This window comes from Cydia strobilella, chromosome 3, assembly GCF_947568885.1.
Source record: "Cydia strobilella chromosome 3, ilCydStro3.1, whole genome shotgun sequence".
In the NCBI taxonomy this organism is placed as follows: domain Eukaryota; kingdom Metazoa; phylum Arthropoda; class Insecta; order Lepidoptera; family Tortricidae; genus Cydia; species Cydia strobilella.
In genome coordinates, this window is record NC_086043.1 from 8,254,067 (window position 1) to 8,273,109 (window position 19,043).

At 36.9% G+C, this 19,043-nt stretch overlaps 1 protein-coding gene across 2 annotated transcripts; it reads right to left on the minus strand.

Annotated features, from left to right (window-relative positions):
* Positions 1 to 5,288: 5,288 nt before the first annotated feature.
* Positions 5,289 to 11,028, minus strand: LOC134756274 (acanthoscurrin-2-like). 2 transcript variants are annotated; one of them, XM_063693103.1, is made up of 4 exons: positions 10,838 to 11,028; positions 9,320 to 9,515; positions 5,794 to 6,049; positions 5,289 to 5,452 (listed from the first exon to the last, which is right to left on the minus strand). In XM_063693103.1, exons 2-4 carry the CDS (start codon positions 9,507 to 9,509, stop codon positions 5,413 to 5,415), a joined length of 486 nt encoding a protein of 161 aa, XP_063549173.1. In that variant the 5' UTR covers positions 9,510 to 9,515; positions 10,838 to 11,028; the 3' UTR covers positions 5,289 to 5,412. The 2 variants fall into 2 exon arrangements, with proteins under 2 accessions (XP_063549173.1, XP_063549172.1); XM_063693102.1 differs by lacking the exon at positions 10,838 to 11,028 and having other exon boundaries at positions 9,320 to 9,562.
* Positions 11,029 to 19,043: the final 8,015 nt, after the last annotated feature.

The following is a 19,043-nucleotide window of genomic DNA, read 5'->3' on the forward strand; positions in this document are numbered from 1 at the left end:
ACAAAGCGTTGTGAAGGCCCTTGCTCCCTTTTGCTTGTAATGTATGTAGTGTGTGTACACGATATGCTATTATTTTGCTTTTATTCTTTTAAAATATATATACTTCAGTTGGGTCCATTTTCATCAGGTCAGGATCTACTTGTCATATGATTAAATAAAAAACCGGCCAAATGCGAGTCGGACTCGCGCACGATGGGTTCCGTACCATTATCTATAAAAACGGCAAAAAAAATCACTTTTCTTGTCTGGGAGCCTCCATATTGGATATTTATTTTATTCTGTTTTTTAGTATTTGTTGTTATAGCGGCAACAGAAATACATCATCTGTGAAAATTCCAACTGTCTAACTATCAAGGTTCATGAGATACAGCCTGCGATGTAAGCATGGTTGCATTTTTATCGCCTGTCACTATTCCTGTCACTTTCGCACTTACATACTTGTAAGAACGTGACAGGCATGGTGACAGGCGATAAAAATGCTACCGTGCTCAGCCCACAGGTGACAGACGGACGGACAGCGGAGTCTTAGTAATAGGGTCCCGTTTTAATCATTTGGGTACGGAACCCTAAAAAGGTCAAGATCTAGTAATGGGACATACAGAATACGAGAGAATATTTCAACTATAGGCACAGATAAAAGTAGCACTGCTGACTAGAACCATAAAATGCTAAATACTATTTTGTGAAGTCGGTTCTTTTGATAAAAGATATTGTGTCTATACTCGTACTATAAATAATATCGATAAAACTTAGCACGGCCGATGATTTATTTTTACATTATAGAACCGTTCCGCGTTCTAGTGATACGATAATATAGACATTGAAGACAATACTGCCTTGTCCCGCTAGATTAGATCCATCCACTCAGTCCGCATTGAAAGAGAGTACTTACTCGCTTATCCCAAGGGACATTTTACATTTATATGAGAGAAATATAAGCCCATGTTTACAAACTCAAACAATCATGTTAAAACTTTTAATGATTAAATTTAAATACTAGCTCCACCAAATACTTTATATGCCCAAAAATTTAATAAGCCACGCTCTTTCAAATTTACATTTTTTAAGGTTCAAGTATTTTCTAAGCACAGAGAGTAAATCGAACAAAGCAGCGAGATCCGAACTTTAACACATTGAGTGCGGGGAACCCGCTCGGCAGGTTCTCTATTAGTTGTTGATTTCCTCTACAAAGCGGGAAAACGCTAGGATCGGCTACGGAACGGAACGTAGCGCTACGAAAACGTTGGCAGTGAATGTGTTAAAAATATTATTTGGATTGTCTCTCTCGCACACCAATGTATGTTTGTATGTGTCTATTTCATAATGATGAATGTAGGCCTAGCATAGGGGTGGCGCGACAGTATCTCGCCCGCGAGATAGACTATCCGCCCTTCTCCAATTAATACAGTTAAAAAAGACGCGTAGTCTACTACGCGGAGATACTGGCGATGTCGCGCCACACCTGTAGGCCGAGCACATGATTGACGCGACAGTATCTCACCGCGAGATAGACTACCCGTCTTTTACTAACTGTATGAATTAAAGGGGGACGGGTAGTCTATGTCGCGGCGAGATACTCTCGCGCCAATCATGTGCTAGCCCGGCTGTGCCAGGCCTACTGAGTTAAAATCTTGATATTTTAGAATAAAGCTCATGAGTGTCTTTTATGTCCCATTCATTGGGCAGATACCATATGGAACTTTTTTTTAAATGTCTCATATCAGAAATGGTTCTTTGATTCCTCATTTTTCACCTTGCTGTCATCGGTTATTAATTATTATCTTAAAATAAATAAAAATACTTATAAAATGATATTTTAAAGTGCTGCTGAATAATTCAAGCTGAAACTTTCAGAAAATTACTCTGTACTGTTAGGTGCAGAATAACTTGAGACTTCTAAATGAGTAACTTTAAAATCTAGACTTCTTATATCAATGTCCGATGTAAATAAAACTTGAGTCCTTCACGAGCAAGTTTACAAATGCCAGAGGCACAAATACTTGCAGTCATAAATCTGCTCCTCCAGTGCAAGAAACACCACAGGACATAAATTCAACTAGTCCAAATTTCTTTAAATGTTATACTAGACGAATTACATACTTACACAGGAGGTTTTTATACTGTGAAATGTGAAAAAACACCATATTTTCAGATGAATCTTGTAAGTACACTAGTTTAAATCATAATGCCCACACCCACAGTTACGAGTAATACGAGGGTCAATCCTTAGTTATTTATTATTATTAATCATTTTAAATTAAATTTGATCTGATTATATTCACGTTACATTTTGATATTACAATGTGGTATTTAATTGTAGGTATACCTAGTCATAAAGAGGTATTTCACGTTTGCTAAGCTCACATTTTTTGCTGTCTATAAAACTTGACTGACAGGTTTGAATGTTGACTCCGTGAATATGTGCGACATTCTGTGACTGACTGTTGCTGACTGAAAATGAAGCAGTTTTGATTTGCTTCATTCGTATGCGAGAAAAAAACGCGTCATCTCATACTTGTGGTACACGAGGCAACAAGGGCGTTAATATTAAAAATTCACTCATCTATATATATATATGCGTGTGTCCTGACTGACTCATCAACGCAGAGCCGAAACTACAAAAGCTAGAAAGTTTAAATTTGCACACTAGGTTACATTAATAATGTGTACGAGAGATAAGAAGCGATTTTGAAAAATTGCACCCCTACGGGAGTTAAAAAGGGGATGTAAATTTGTATGAGGCTCAAGTTTTCTATTTAGCTAGGAATTTAAAACTGTAAAAAGGTATTTTTTTAAAAAACAAGAAAACTAATTTCAACGTTTTATAAAATTCATCCCCTAAGGTTGGAAAAAGGGGTTGAAAGTTGGTATGGAGATCTAACATTTTTTTGAGCGCGGGACTTGAAACTTTGTATAAAGGCATAGTACAGAATTTTAGCGTTTTTAAAAACTATCCCTTAACAGGCTTAAAAAGGGGTTGAAAGTTTGCATCGGGAACGAAATTTTTTGTAAATAGTGAACTTGAAATGTCATAAAAAGACACAACAATAGAAAACAAAAGAAGTGATTTCAGCGTTTTTAATATGTATAAAATTCATTCCCTAAGGAAGTTAAAATGGGTGGAAAGTTTGTATTAATTTTCTAAGTTGGCGAAAAAGGGTTTAAAAATGTATTATTTATTTTAAACTTTATTGCACAACAATTAAAACACGTACAAATGGCGGACTTAATGCCTCAAGGCATTCTCTACCAGTCAACCATAGGGCAAAACAGAAATTCTCGAATATGGGTGCAGTGTGAAAAATTTGTATCGGGAGCGAATTTTTTTTTATAGAGGACTTGAAAATCTTCTACGGGGGCTGAGAGGGATTAGGTATCGAGGACAATTTTTTTTTAGGGTTCCGTACCTCAAAAGGAAAAAAACGGAACCCTTATAGGATCACTCGTGCGTCTGTCTGTCTGTCCTATTAAAAAAAACCTATTAGAAATGTGTAGTCAAGCGTGAGTCGGACTTAATTACTTAGTTTTTGATCCGGCCCCTACGGGTTTTTTAAAGACATTTCACTTACATTTCACATAAAAAATACATTGTTTAAATTGTGTAATGTACGGAACCCTTGGAACGCGAGTCCGACTCGCACTTGGCCGGTTTTTAGGGTTCCGTACCTCAAAAGGAAAAAACGGAACCCTTATAGGATCACTCGTGCGTCTGTCTGACTGTTTGTCTGTCTGTCTATCCGTCTGTCTGTCTGTCTGTCCGTCTGTCACAACCTATTTTCTCCGAATCTACTGGAGCTATTAAGTTGAAATTTGGTATACATATGTAAGTTTGTGACCCAAGGACGGACATGTAACGTAAACAAATGAATTTTAAACACGGGGGCCACTTTTGGGGGTAAATGAGAAAATTAAAAAATAAAGTTTTTCAAACTATATCGTGTTACATATCAAATGAAAGAGCTCATTGTGAGAATCTCAATTTTTATTTTTTATTTTATGATAAACAGTTTAGAAGTTATTCAAGAAAATAGGCAAAAAATGACCATTCCCCCCTTTATCTCCGAAACTACTGGGTCTAAAATTTTGAAAAAAAATACATGAAATAGATCTTTACCTATAGATTACAGGAAAACCTATTAGAAATATGCAGTCAAGAGTGAGTCGGATTTAATTACTTAGTTTATGATCCGGCCCCTACGGGTTTTTTTAAGACATTTCACTCACGTTTCACATAAAAAATACAATACATTGTTTAAATTATGTCATGTACGGAACCCTTGGAACGCGAGTCCGACTCGCACTTGGCCAGTTTTCATTTAGGGGCTTGAAACTTCGTAGGTTATGACAGACAAATCTCATGCGTTATATAATAATTATTAACAAATGATTAACCGTCCCCGTACTGCTATCTCATGCTGAATAATGCTCTCTGTAGCTGTAGCTCATGTAGAATATATAACCACCAACATACCAATGCACGCGTACGAAGTCACGGGCAACAGCTAGTATCAATCATAATTGAATAGCCAAAATAAAGGGTCGTTGGAGCGGCTGACAGCGCGATACTGTCAACCGGCGCGAAGTGATCTCTCGAGAGCCATCATCAGCGGGCTGGGTGTGCATCGTACCTCTCTTTTGTGCGAGATTAAAGAGGCGATGGCGTGGGCCGATCCCATCCATCTCCGTTAATGCTGTTTCGATGCCAGCGGCGCTCATCCACCCGCGCACCCGTTGTTCCCATCGTTCATCAAGCACAACCTAGAACTTACTGTAGATGAACCAGCATAAACGTGATCCCTGACTACGCAGAGTTCTTACGGATATTAAGATCAGTCTTATCTAGTCTCAGCAAAATTAACGCACGCTTCATCTCGGTAAGTATTAAAGAACAAAGCCAGTATAAACGCTCGCAGCACGTCCATGATACATGACCGAATCGCTTGCATCGAAAATATTATCCTGGAAATCTTTCCGAACAAACGAAATTGTGCGCTTTTCCGAAAAAATCACTCGTTAACACGCAGGGTACTTGTCTAACCTGAAATGTAATGTACATCACATACAAATGTGATGTACATTGTATGTTATAGGACTTATAGGTACAGTGTTCATTAAAATATGACTACGACTACGTATTAAGCATATTGGCATCGGGTTGAATGCCGCAGCGAAAGTATTAATATTTTTTGTATCGTGGTATTTAGTTAATAGAAAAAAGATACTTCTTTTTACTACTCGAACACCTAAGTCATACTGGTATTTTTACTTGACCGAATCAATACACAATATTGTACTCGTAGGTTTTTATTTCGTATATCACGCACTGAATTTTACATAAATACCTAGTTTACTTCACTTAAAACAACAAAGTCTTTGAACAATAATACAACTACTCGTATTGCTATGAAGCAATCAGCACCAGCTTTCTTCAACGACGTATGTGGGGTAGGACCTGTAATATAAGAAATATTATAATATAACAAACGAAAAAACAAAAAAAAGGAGAGCAAAAAATAAAATTCGGATTGCCACTAAGCAGCACTTTTACTAATGCAACATTGTAGCAGTGGAAAACAAGCGAACGACTAAAGCAACGTCGCAATGCAAAGTAACCTAACGCCTATGTTTTGGAGTTGCTTGATTAGATGGTTTTGTAAAAACTACCGATTAACGCCAACTTTTTTTAAGAAAGCTATCCCGATGACAGGAACGCAAGGCTGCGTTATATTAGGACTTATGGGATTAGCAAAATAAACAATATAAAATATTTACAAAACTAGGAAGTTTACTCACCTGTAGCCTCCATAGCCACCGCCGTATCCGACATAGCCGCCTCCGTAGCTGCCGCCGTAACCGCCTCTGTAGGGGTAACCGCCGCCGTAGCCTCCGCCGTAGCCGTAGCCACCGCCATAGCCGTAGCCGCCGCCGAAGCCTCTGCCATGTAGGGCACCCGCAGCAAGAGCACCGCCGACCAAACCAGCCTTAGCACCAATCAGACCCGCGCCAACAGCACCGGCACCGAGGAGGGCGAGACCGCCGAGACCTGCGCCTACAAACATTTATTTTAAGATTTTATTGCATAACACTAACACAAAATACAAAAGGCAATAGGGTATTCTCAACTAATCAACCAACGCAAACTCAATAAGAACTCAAAGCGAATACGAAATAAAACTAAAATATGTCTAAAAAATTTGGCCCCTTTGGCATGGTGCCGAGGATGCTAGCAGAATCTCCCCGCTGTATTGCAATAAATACCAAACACTTGCTATAAAAGAGGCTGATTAATTGTGTCCGGTAATTAGTGTATTGAATGCTAACAGTTAAATTTTACAATTCCATCAGACAGTATATACCTACGATTTTATTTTGTTTTATATGTATGTAAGTTTTTAAGTGCTGCTGCTGGTTCGATTCCCGCCTCGGCCGCCGGTGGACTTGGTCACTTTTTCTTTAGTGTATGATATATTTTAGTTTATAATTTCTATATAGTAGTGTGACTACTTAAAATAATTTGATTTGTTCCCTAGTTACTAGAGAAGACTTAAAAGTCATATTAACTATAAATGACTGTCATTATGACATGCTACATCCTACAACAGACAAAGGTTTATTTTTTTAACGCAAATTGCTACATAGTTTCACCCTTTTTGCTAAATGACTGAACCTTTGTGTCGATCCACAGTGAATTTTTGATATTGAAATTTTAGAGGCGTTAGATAACTAACGAGTTTCCGTCCGTTCTGACGTACCGAATACCTATAACCATTTTAACGATACAGCTAGCGACGAGTAATTTTTTTCAATATTATATCATCTTTGAATTTTCACGCCATAACGCCCTATTAGCACAGAATAAGTAATAGTATTATCATCTATTAGCTAAATCACAGAAAGAAAATGTAAGTGATTTGTTTATTTTATAAATACTTGTAGGTATTTTAGATTCTAAATAAGTGTAAAAGTCTTATGTGTATTGTGATTGCTCTGAAACATTATACTTACAATAGGAATAATATTATATACTTATAATTAGTTTATGTAGCTTCAGATACCATAGTTAAAAATACAGCAAATTTAAGTTTTTCATACAAAACTTGTTTTTGCTCTATTTGTGTAGTGGAGCTATGAATAAATATTGTGCATTTTCATTACAATCCAACACGTAGTTTTAAAATGAGAACGAAACTCCGTTTGTATTGGATCGTGCATCACAGTCACCTGGAGAAATGGAGAATATGTCAACGCCTCCTGTCCTGTTACACCACGAGCTGCAGAGAGTAGTGTTTACCAGCTTCCTTTTACACCACGAGCTGCAGAGAGGAGTGTTTACCAGCTTCCTTTTACACCACGAGCTGCAGAGAGGTGTGTTTACCAGCTTCCTTTTACACCACGAGCTGCAGAGAGGAGTGTTCACCAGCTTCCTTTTACACCACGAGCTGCAGAGAGGAGTATTTACCAGCTTCCTTTTACACCACGAGCTGCAAAGAGGAGTGTTTACCAGCTTCCTTTTTCATCACCATCGTTGACCGCCATTCTTATGATAAGAAACTACGCGATATGCGACACAACGTTTATAGGCGTCAACGTGTCGAGACGTTGTGTACTAATTTAACACTAAAATGTTGTCTGCGTAAGACACAAAGTTATTGAACGTCTTTTGACGTTTGTGCCGTATTTCAAAGCATTCAGGTTTATGTTGAGAGCAGAACGTTTTTCAACGTTCTACCTAAGTTTTTGTATGAAAAAAAAAATTGTCGCAAAGTGTGCACCTGATCATAGCGGCGGTAGGCCGAACGTGTTAAATCTAACGGCTTCAAATTAACATACTTAGTCAATCTTCGTTATCTAAATACCAAGATCAAGGCTGAAAGCGTCTGGCACATTATGCGACCGAACCGTGCTAAATTAGCATATTTCATAGTCAATAAACACACACACGCTCTGATTAGCTCATCTATATTCCCACTAGATGAAACAATCTACCATCAATCTCTAAGGATAGAAAGTAAGTCGTCCTCCCGGGATCCGTGATCCCACGTAATGTATCCGCGTGGAATGTCGCAGGCCCGCATATCAATGTCGCCGAATCCCAAGCGGTAAACCTATTCTAAATACTAAATGACCGGTTCCGTACCCAAAGGGTAAAAACTTGACCCTATTACTAAGACTCCGCTGTCCGTCCGTCTATCTGTCTGTCTGGCTGTTTGTCTGTCTTTCCGTCTGTCACCAGGCTGTATCTCATGAACCTTCATGAAATATTTAAGTGGGGCTCCCATACAACAAACGTGATTATTTTGCCGTTTTTTGCGTAATGGTAGGAACCCTTCGTGCGCGAGTCCGACTCTCACTTGGCCGGTTTTTACGTATATGCGATAAAGATAATAAAGATAGATAGTTTATTATAATTATTATTCAAGTAGGCATATTACAATGCGCTTATGAACGTCAAAATTAAATAGCGAGTATAATCTCTGTGTAATTCTTACCTACATATTGACGATATATGTGTACTTTGTTTAGAGATAGTGTTGATTGGTAACCGTTTGGGACCGATTGTTTAAAAAATATAAGTATTCCCAAAAGTGTTGATTTGTTCCCAAAAGTTGTTCGTTAATTAAATGTTATTAATAATCAGAGTTATAGTAGGTATTTATGTTTTAGAGGAGCCGTGCTGCTTACTTTTAATACTATTTGATACTATTTATAATTTAGCGGGATAAACAACATGCTCACCTACGGATATTTTTTTGTTTCATATCGTTAATACCCTACGTGTATATGCCAATTATTTTATAAGCTAACATGTAACCCTGGCTAACTTATACTGTTTGAATATAATATAAACTTGCAGCCTTTTCAATTGTAATTACTGAAAAATTATGGTTTTGCATCGAGTTTATGCTTATACTCGTAAAGTTTTGGTTTTAAATATACATTTATAGTTTTAGGTAGGTAGGCACGACATTCGAACCTGTTCAGTAAAAGAAAAATATCGGAACCTTGTTGTCTCGTAAGTTACACATACATACCTACATTGTCTACCCATATTTGATTTCTTTATGTTTAAACCATTATTTTTTGAATCCATCACACCACTTGTAAAAAGCAACATTCGTTTGTTACTTTACAAGAGGTATTTCATATAGCTAGAATTGGAATACCAAAATCGCTTTACAAGTGATGTGCTAACTTCTTCAAACTTGTAAAGAATTACTTACTTGTTGTTGGTTGTTGGCTTAACGCCAATCGTATAACACTTCCCGCTGCGTTTCTCCTGTCATAGCTTATTAGCAAATGTGTCTAAGTTTATAATTACCAGCAAGAAGCAGGGATCTTTTCTGCCTCGGCACCTGCACGTCGGTGGGCTGCATGTACACGGGTACGAGCTGCGTGGGCTGCTCCACAGCCTCCACGGGCTGCAGCGCTTGGATCAGTGGGCTGGACTCCAGCGCCATCGCGGCCGCGCACAACACAACCACTCCGAACGCTAATGTGCACACCTTCATTGTGATCTGCTACAAAAAAATATTGGTATACCTATATGTTTAATACAAAGTCTGTTAAAACTCTAACCAAACTTTTGTCCATACCTATGAGTATCCCTATTTATATAAGTACATATCTTACTCTTCCTCCCTTACTCCCAATACTTCCATATTTTTTTCAAGTAATCGTATAAAATAAATAATCGAAAATCAATTTGAGGAACGGAGTTAGGCTTACATATGTACATATAATAATAAGTAAATATTAGTATTTAATTATCAAATTTAATTACCAATCGTTAAATTTTTTGAACTGTATGTATTGTATTACCTACCTAAGACCAATTTTGTAGAATATAGTCAGAGCATAATGCTGTTAAAACTAGTTATTTTGGTACTTTTTAACTCCAAAAGACAATAAGAGTACGGGCGATTTTCTTTGCATTTTTAATTGTATTATATTTTAACTAAAAAACGTGTTTTGTTTGGAGCAAATCTTATCAATTGAAACAAACGGAAAACAGTCTTGATTGAATCGTCAATGTAAATTTCCATAGAGACATTACCTTAACTTATTAAAACTAGAAAAATAGATTATATATAACCTAAAAATATTTTTTATGACAGATAGACAACTAGTGTCCAAGTTAGTTTTGTGGTTTCGTGATTAAATTATCCTCGTCTTAAGTGCTTACCGGCTTTAGGCTAGGGGGTAAATAGAACAAAGTGGGTTTTTGGGGATTCTTTATTTTTTTAATAACATATTAAATTAAAAAATTAAATTAAATTGTCATTTATTTCAGGCCTAATACACCCATATGTGTTAGTAACTTACATAGCTAATAAAAATACTATACAACTACTGCTATTATTACTATATAACTAGGCACAAAAAGAGACAATATATTCTTCAATCAATGGAATTATATTTGTTTTTGGAATCAGAAAAAAACTAAAATTTTTAGGCCTTCTCTGTTAGCTTACGCGCTTTAGGCTCTTCCCCTACGATACAAACGGCCTCCGTAGCCTAGTGGCCCTATACGAAGTTAGCGGTTCCGAGTTCGCATCCCGGTAAGACATTAAATATTATAACACAAATATTTATGTTATGTTAGATATGTAAATAGCAGAAGTTCTTGAAAATTTCACTAGCAATGAATAAATATCTTTCTCCATAGAAAATTGTGAAACGTTTACGAGGTCTTTCCATGAAAACTTTCCGTTACAAGATTGGTACACAATTGCCATCATGGAAATGTTGAAACCATCCTAATTGCAAAGTACACTAAGGTAAGTTAAGGTGTCGTTCCTTCTGTATCAAAACAATATTAGAAATTAATTTGACGCACCTGTTTCAAAATCTGCGACTAGCACACACACTACGAAACCGGTAGAAATCTTCTGCCCAGTGAGATCCTACCTCTGTCTTATATAGGACGACACGGCGACCACACATACGGATCGTTGTCCTGCGAAAGATATGTCACCGCATCGCCCCACCTAACCGAATACCAATATATCAACAAGAAACCACATGATGATAAGCCAGGTGGAATCCTATGTTCAATATTCATTAGGCGCTATATTACAAACATGATATTGTTGATGGGCATAGTTGGCCAACTCGGAACTTGCTTCGCATGCGGCATCGCCACAGGTATTAATCAAAAGCTAGTTTCAGCTGTTTGAGGTGGCTTTACAACTAACTGTTTTGTATTTGTTGTTTCAATGAAACTATTATGCAAACCGTGCATGGTCGACTAAATTAATAAGCTCTGTGTGAACAATACACATTTTGTATTAAGTGATATTTAACGAAAATTGCAACTGCAGTAGGTACCTAACTAATTTTCGATTAGCCTGACTATGAGGATACCCCTGAAACATTTCAGTCACTCATATACAAACAAGCTATGCAGTCGAAGAGTCAAATAATTGGCATTTTTATGATATCTGAAAAACCACTTGTTGTCAATACTACACTACGTAGTCATTCTTCCAAATTTTTGAAATTTAAAGGACCGTTACAAGCAGGGCCTGCTTTTATTCTTACTTTAAAATTCAAGTTTACAGGAAAATAAATAAAAGACGTAATTTACCTAATACTTACGAAGTTTAAGGTAAGTACGTACATCTATTATTTGTTTCATAAATATCATAGAGTAACTTATACTAGAGCGGTACTGTCATAGTAAATTTTGTAACCCCAGTAAATTCACTGCCATCTGTCGACACACTTTGAAACTAAAAATAAATATTTATAAAAATACGATAAAATGTATTTAAATATGGATAAATGATTTTTTTATTTGCATTCATTATTTTTATATGATTTTGACCCATGTTCTTTCACTGGTATGCGTTAAAATTATAAATAACAAACGAAACAGTCAACGCCCTCTATACGAGTGTAGGCCAAAACTAGTGGCGCTATCTGATCGAGAATCAAATTTTCGTGATTTTCGAGGCACGTTTTTTCCTTAGACTGTATCCATCTATTACGGAGTTATATCTATCTTTGTAAATATGCATTATGTATAAAGCTAATTATAATGCTAAATTGTTCCTTATTCCTATTAGAATATGAACCCTACATAATTCTCTTGCACTGATTTTGGTCATGTCTCCATTTGACCAGTGTCACCATGACACGGGAAAAATATGGCGAGGCACGCGTCGTAATTTCCTTTCCGCGTATGCCTCGTAGCGAGGTAGGCATACGAAATTTGCTCATGACACATTGGTAAACAGATTTTAATACTGTAATCATAATTTAGAAATATTATAAAAATTATCCTATTTATGCAAAACCATGGCCATCTAACCGCTAACTTATATCATCGTTAAAATCAAATACATATTCTTAGCATAGGTAATCCTAAAAACTACAGAAGTCCAATTTAACTAACTCAGAAATTCAAAACATAAATCACTCAGGTAAAGAAGTTCAAAATACATTAGATACTCTCGAATTTTTATACTCATTGATATAAAATTATCATTCAATACGATCGAAAATAAAACCTCGAGAATATATCATAAAAATGCCTGTAAATGTGAGATATAATGTGAGATTGAACCCCGGAAAAATAATGAGGGTGATAAGTGACGTCTCGCTCTGGATGTCAGGTGTCAATAAATGATACATCGCTAGGGAGCTTCGAGCAACACGGAAAGGAGACGGCATTAGTACTATTTCCCCTCTGCCGAAGTATAGGCACAATTAACTGTGCCTATGGCGGTGCGAGTTGTGACTCGTCCGTAGGTACACAAAAAGAGATCGAGGTGTGCAAGATTTGTCTTTGACGTGTGTCATTTTCTATGTATTTGTGTCATCATTACAGATTGGATTTTGTATGTAGTGAGTGAGAAGTGCGCCTGTGTGCACGTTTCCTCCCTTCCGAGTCTTCCGACGTGTCGGAAGCCGGTGTTGCTTAAAGCTGGAGAGATTTTTTTCGATATTTTTGACAGCTATAATGACAATGATATACTTGTAGCTCAAGTAGCAGAAAATATGACAATACTTGCCATATTTTGGCATAATATTATTTAACTACGTATTTTGTATAAAAAGTTATTATTGTTGTCTACATAAGTACTTAGGAGGCTCACTGAGGGGCTATATATTATTAATTGGTGTAAAATTGTTACGTAATGTTTTTTTAATAGATGCAGAACCATATTTCTGCGAATATGACAAAAAATTAGGTACTAGCCATTTAGTCGCCATGTAGAGCTTATATTTAAAAAGTCGGATGATACCTCGCAACATGCCGGTGGATCCTATTCTCTCGTCAGCGTCACTAGCAATAAAGTGAATGACCTGTCACAGCGAGGCGGATGGGTAGACAGCAGGTTTAGTCAATGTCGCGACCACTTGCGCGGGTCTCGTCGCAAGGGCCGATTCGGTAAAATTGGACAAAAACTTCCGCATTTCATCAAGCGAGACGATAAATTGCCACTTACCTTATTGGGTAGATGCCCTTTTCACTGATTAAAAACCGATGACGAGAGCATCATACTTCATCAATGAAAACAATCGTATCATAAGATGTTTGACGTATTATATACCTTCTAATTTATATTATTTACGAGACACTCATTTACACTTTATGATTTTATTTGCGGCCACTTATTTTTTGTTAAGTAAATAGTTATTGTTGACAATATCGGTAGGTATATAATGTATAAAAAAATACAATATCGCCGTATAGATATCAGTCGGCGACTGTAAACGCTATCGGTTTAGGTACTTATATGTGAGGTTTTCGGGTCTCTATTGTTTGACATAATTATTGAAAGTCATAATGTAATGATTGTCATATTAGCATATCTTAACTAACTTAGCGGTTTCACTCACGTGTTTAGTCACTCGCGCTACATGTTAAATTCGATGATTGTCATATTATCATTAGTCTAATTTGATTTTTCTCAGAAACGCGTAACTTTTCAGGATTGCCATAAAACAAACCTAACCTAACCGGTTAGGTTAGGTTAACCTATCTATAGGATGACCCGAGGAAAATCCTGAAAAGTTAACGGTTTCAGAATTATGACTAATGATAATGTGACAATCATTACATTATGACTTTCAATAATTATGTCAAACAAAGGGACCCCGAGGTTTTCTGTATGTAAGCTCGAGTCGATGAAAATAGTTTTTGAAGAGTTTGAAGACCCTACTATTTTATTAGTTCGACACTTTGCCCTGGGTTCGCAGCCAAATAAAAATTCATCCCCACTATACATGTTACGACCTACCTATACTTATACCCTAAAAATGTAAGATATTATTTTACTACTTTGTAAGTGTGGTTAATATTACACTGACAAAGTGGTAAAATTACACGATTTACCTTACGAATTATTAGAAACTATTAGGATTTCTTGTTGACTATGCCAATATACATGTAATTTCACAAGGTATTGTGAATTACTTAATATAACTTTTCTCGTCCCGGTGATATCATAAGTAGGTAATATTATTAACCGTAGCTATTACAAATATATCGACACGATATTTTAAACAAAATTATACCTAAAATAGAATTTAAATGGACATCTTCAAAATCTTGAATGTGGATCGCGTTGTGGTCTTATTTGCTGGGTGTGGCTTATTTGTTTGTATTCTGATGTAGACACACGTCAGTGCGTCAGCCAAGTTCGCAAAGCAAAAAAGGCGACACTCGGCCGTGGGTTATAATTACACGAATCATTTCGAACCACTTTGGAGCTGTGGTCTAAGGGGCTTTAAAAGAACTTGGTTTCCATCAGTCATAGATCTCACTTCTTTTATTAGCGAGACCGTTAACAAACTTGGCATTCATTCACATTTATGATTTTGGTAGGATGTATATTTAACCACCATCCAAGCCGAGTAGCCGACCAATACACAACAAAATTATATATACGAGTACATATACATTAATACATTAGACGCGCTCTAGTGCCTTTTATATTATTAGTATCAAATTAGGTAAACACTGCTCTCAACGAAACCTGGGTGTCTTAAACCTACTAAATCTATAAAATATTAAACGCGATCATCTCTACCAAATGAGCGGAATCGTAGAGACGTGGCAACCGCTGTAGAACGCGCAAAACAACTGCGTGATTCCCTTCCCGACACCCACTACATTCGCACATTCCTATAAACGGCAGGCTAAAGTCATGCAGGAGTTCTGTCACCAATCCAGCCCTCGAGTACCAAACGCCACAAGAGGCCCGTCTTGTAGCATGTAAGTCGCAGCTCAATGAAGACTCTCTAAACATGGCACCTAAAGAGCACTTACCCCCTGGCGCAAGAGAAAAATGGGTGACCTGGAAGTCTCTAAATAGTTTAAGATCGGGAGTGGACCGATCCACAGTCAACCTTCTGAAATGGGGAATCAACCCGAGACAAATTGATGTACTAAAGCTTGTCCCAGAAAAAATGCCGTTTGTATTCGCACAGGTTGCACATCAGACTTCTGACCAAAAGGCTTAAGGAGAGTGTTATAATACTTATAATGTAAAACAAATACCTGTTCTCTTATTCTTTATAAAAATAAATCCCTTTCGTTTATATTTTCGAAGATATCGCCATCACAGAAAAGACTACATCAAAAAATGTTGTACAAACACTTTCAAAATAGAGGCATTTCCACGAAAATCTAGCAGTGTAGTTATTAATCTATGTAGTTTGTAAGACCTGTTCAAAGGGTGTTAAAACAATTCTAAGAAACTGATGGTAGACGATGGCGGACTGGAAATGGTCATAAGCCGGGGTTTTCTAATAAATAATACAGAGAAGAACATCATAGCTGCGTTGCAAAAACCGCCTATTACCCTATCTGTACTATATTTAGACAAAAGTGCAAAACGTACAAATGAACAGTGCAAAGTCCATAAAAAAATTACTCTATAAAGACCTACAAATAAACTAAAGTACCTAACTAAAATGCTAAATAGTAAACTAATGTGGAAACCACATCTACCATTATCCAAGAAAGCGATATTTAGGCGACTAAGTCAACAATATCGAATTTGTGGAAAAAACCTTATTCCTCGCATCTGCTCTGAATTACGAATATTACGATCCATTGAAAAATAATGGGCTCGTATGAATCAGAAACTCTTAAACCATAAAACTAACGCCATATCAGTTAAAAACTTCAAGTCGAAATGGTAAAAGGCTTGAAAATTAATAACAGTCCTATGTACAAAACCGGATAGCAGCCATTACAACAAAATTACGAAATTTCTAGTTTTATAAACTCAAAGACTCTAAATATGCGTACATTCATGTTGCTTATTAAATTTGTAACAAGAATTTACCATCAAACAGTTGATTTTAACTGTTGTGTAAGATTTTGTGAAAATTAAAATGCGTCATTTTTTTCTGGGATAAGCTTTATGCGAATGTGGCGACCTACAAACAACGCAACATATATGATGCAGTGTTCCCTGTGTCCAACTACGTGCACTACAGAAGACCAGAGGTGGCAAGATATTGGCAAAATATTATTTAGTTATGATTCTTATGATCCCTTCACACGATAAGAAGATCAGTATCAAAAATTAAATATTTTTTTAAGTCATCTCAAAGACGTAGATTTATAGGTAGGTACCGTGAGTTTTTTCTGTAATAGGTAGTATGGAGCAAGAAGTCCAACGATCTGTTTAGCTTGGACTTTTTTGTCGAACATACTAGCAAATAATGCTTTGCTATTCGTGGCTAGGGTCGGAGTGAACAGAGGTAAGAAAAAACTCTTTTGCTAAACTACTACGAGGTAACCCCTGAGGCATTTCAGTAAGTGCTTCCCAAGATTACACGACTCTTTTCAAACTTGTTGGTGCTTCGAAACGGTACTGTGCGGGTATTTCATTCTGACTAGCATGTTGTACCTTCTATTTTCAAAGCATTTAAAACAACTTTTATTTCTGTTAAAAAATTATAAAAAACGTCACAAGTAGCGAAATCATAACTTCCTTAAATTTATTATTATGGCATAAATTATGTTACTTAAGTTCCTGTATTTTCTGTATTATTTTCTTATATTGAGGCGTGTAATAAAAAGTATTTGTAAGAGCGTTTGTATGTTAAAGGTTAAAATATTTTCAGGATCGATGAATTTTTTTTTTTGTGTCTGGGTCTAATATCTAAGAAAAGAGATACTTATCTAATCGGTTATTTAAAAGTTTAACAAACTTTACTCCTATTTGTGTTCTTTTTGTAGTGGCCAACTATTAGCTGCCTACTCATCAATGCTAGTCAAAAATGCTTCAACTTTATGATGTAAATATTGTAAATGAATTGGCATTTTTTAACAAAACCTGTTGGAATTGTGTATCAGCACCTCCTTTTAACAAATTCATAAGCTAAGTTGTTGACATCAACATTAATGGAAAAAAACCCGGCCAAGTGCGAGTCGGACTCGCGCACGAAGGGTTTCGTACCATTACGCAAACAACGGCAAAAAAATCACGTTTTTTGTATGGGAGCCCCACTTAAATATTTATTTTATTCTGTTTTTAGTATTTGTTGTCAACAGAAATAAATCATCTGTGAAAATTTCAACTGTCTAGCTACCACGGTTCCTGAGATACAGCCTGGGGACAGACAGACAGACGGACAGCGGAGTCTTAGTAATAGGGTCCCGTTTTTACCGTTTTTACCGTAGTTAGATATTTAGTAACGTAACTAATACTTTTTATAAACATATCACAAAATAACATGACATTATTATAGTCAGAAGTATTTTTACTTATAGCAATAAAAAAGCCAGAAACAAAATAAAATTAATGTTAAAGTAGGTGATATCAGCGTGGACTACAGTGGTCTCGGCACCATGTGGGTCCTCTGCCCGGTCGCAGCGGCAGAAAAGGGTGGCCGATGGCGGTCTTCTCCTTGTGGGGTGGTCCTCGGCACAGGTCAAACTACGTGAGAAGAGAGTAATGCGTTATTTCCGTTTCCTGGCGTGCGGGCATGTGAAGGATCGTGGCAGAATGTGCTACCGTTGCGGAAAACCTGACCATAAGGCGGCGCAGTGTTCAGCGGAGCCCCACTGTGCCGTGTGGGATGCGGAAATATAAACCATAGCGCCAGAGCCCAGGACCTGTTGGCCCAAAGCCTGGCGGAATGGCAAATCGGAGTTGGGATTGTTGCCGAGCCTTATTCTCCACCCACCTAGGTCGAGACAATTGGGCCGGAGACTTGAACGGTCTAGCGCAGGGGTCACCAAATGGCGGGCCGCGGCCCGCATCCGGACCGCCAGCCTATTTTATTTCTTTCCTTATTTAATAAACTCAAGGAAAAACGTACCGCGATGGTCATTTTATATTAAGACCCGGACCGCTGCAGAAACTAATTGGTGACCCCTGGTCTAGCGGCTACAGTCGTCAATCCGTCCGCCGGTTCTTCGCCGCTCCAAAGAGTAAAAAGGGGCCACAGTTACGTCGCGGCCTGGATTGGCGACACAATGTTGATCGGAGCATTTTCCTAAGCATAAATTAAGTTGATTTGTCAATTCAATCAATTTCTATCAATTTTAATTAATTCCAATTAAAACAAATACCATTTTGAAGATAAGCAATAATTTAATTATACCCGATAAGAACTTTACGAGTGTGTACACTTGCCTTAGGGCCTGTTTACATATTGATTAGTGTTTAGTACGAGTTCGTACATTTTAATCGCAAGTATACTATCATGAACTATCGATGTTCGAAATGTCATTGATATGTCATACTCATAGTTTTCAATTGCTTAATCGAGTGAGTTAAATACCTATGTATAATATTTGTGTTAACAACGCTATTATTACGCTATGTGGCATATATACATATATGTAGCAGTAGCATTTAATTATTATGTATTAAAAATAATAATAAAAAAAAAAAAAAAACGAACATTAACCATGCAATTTAGTTTCCATAAGTAAGTAGCCATACGCCAAAGTTAACGTAATTTAATAAAAATACCCTTATAAATTATGAAGTCTTCGGAGGTCTTATGTTAAAGTTTTAAAGTGTACTTAATATGTTAGATTTTTGTCCAATACACCTTTTTATATG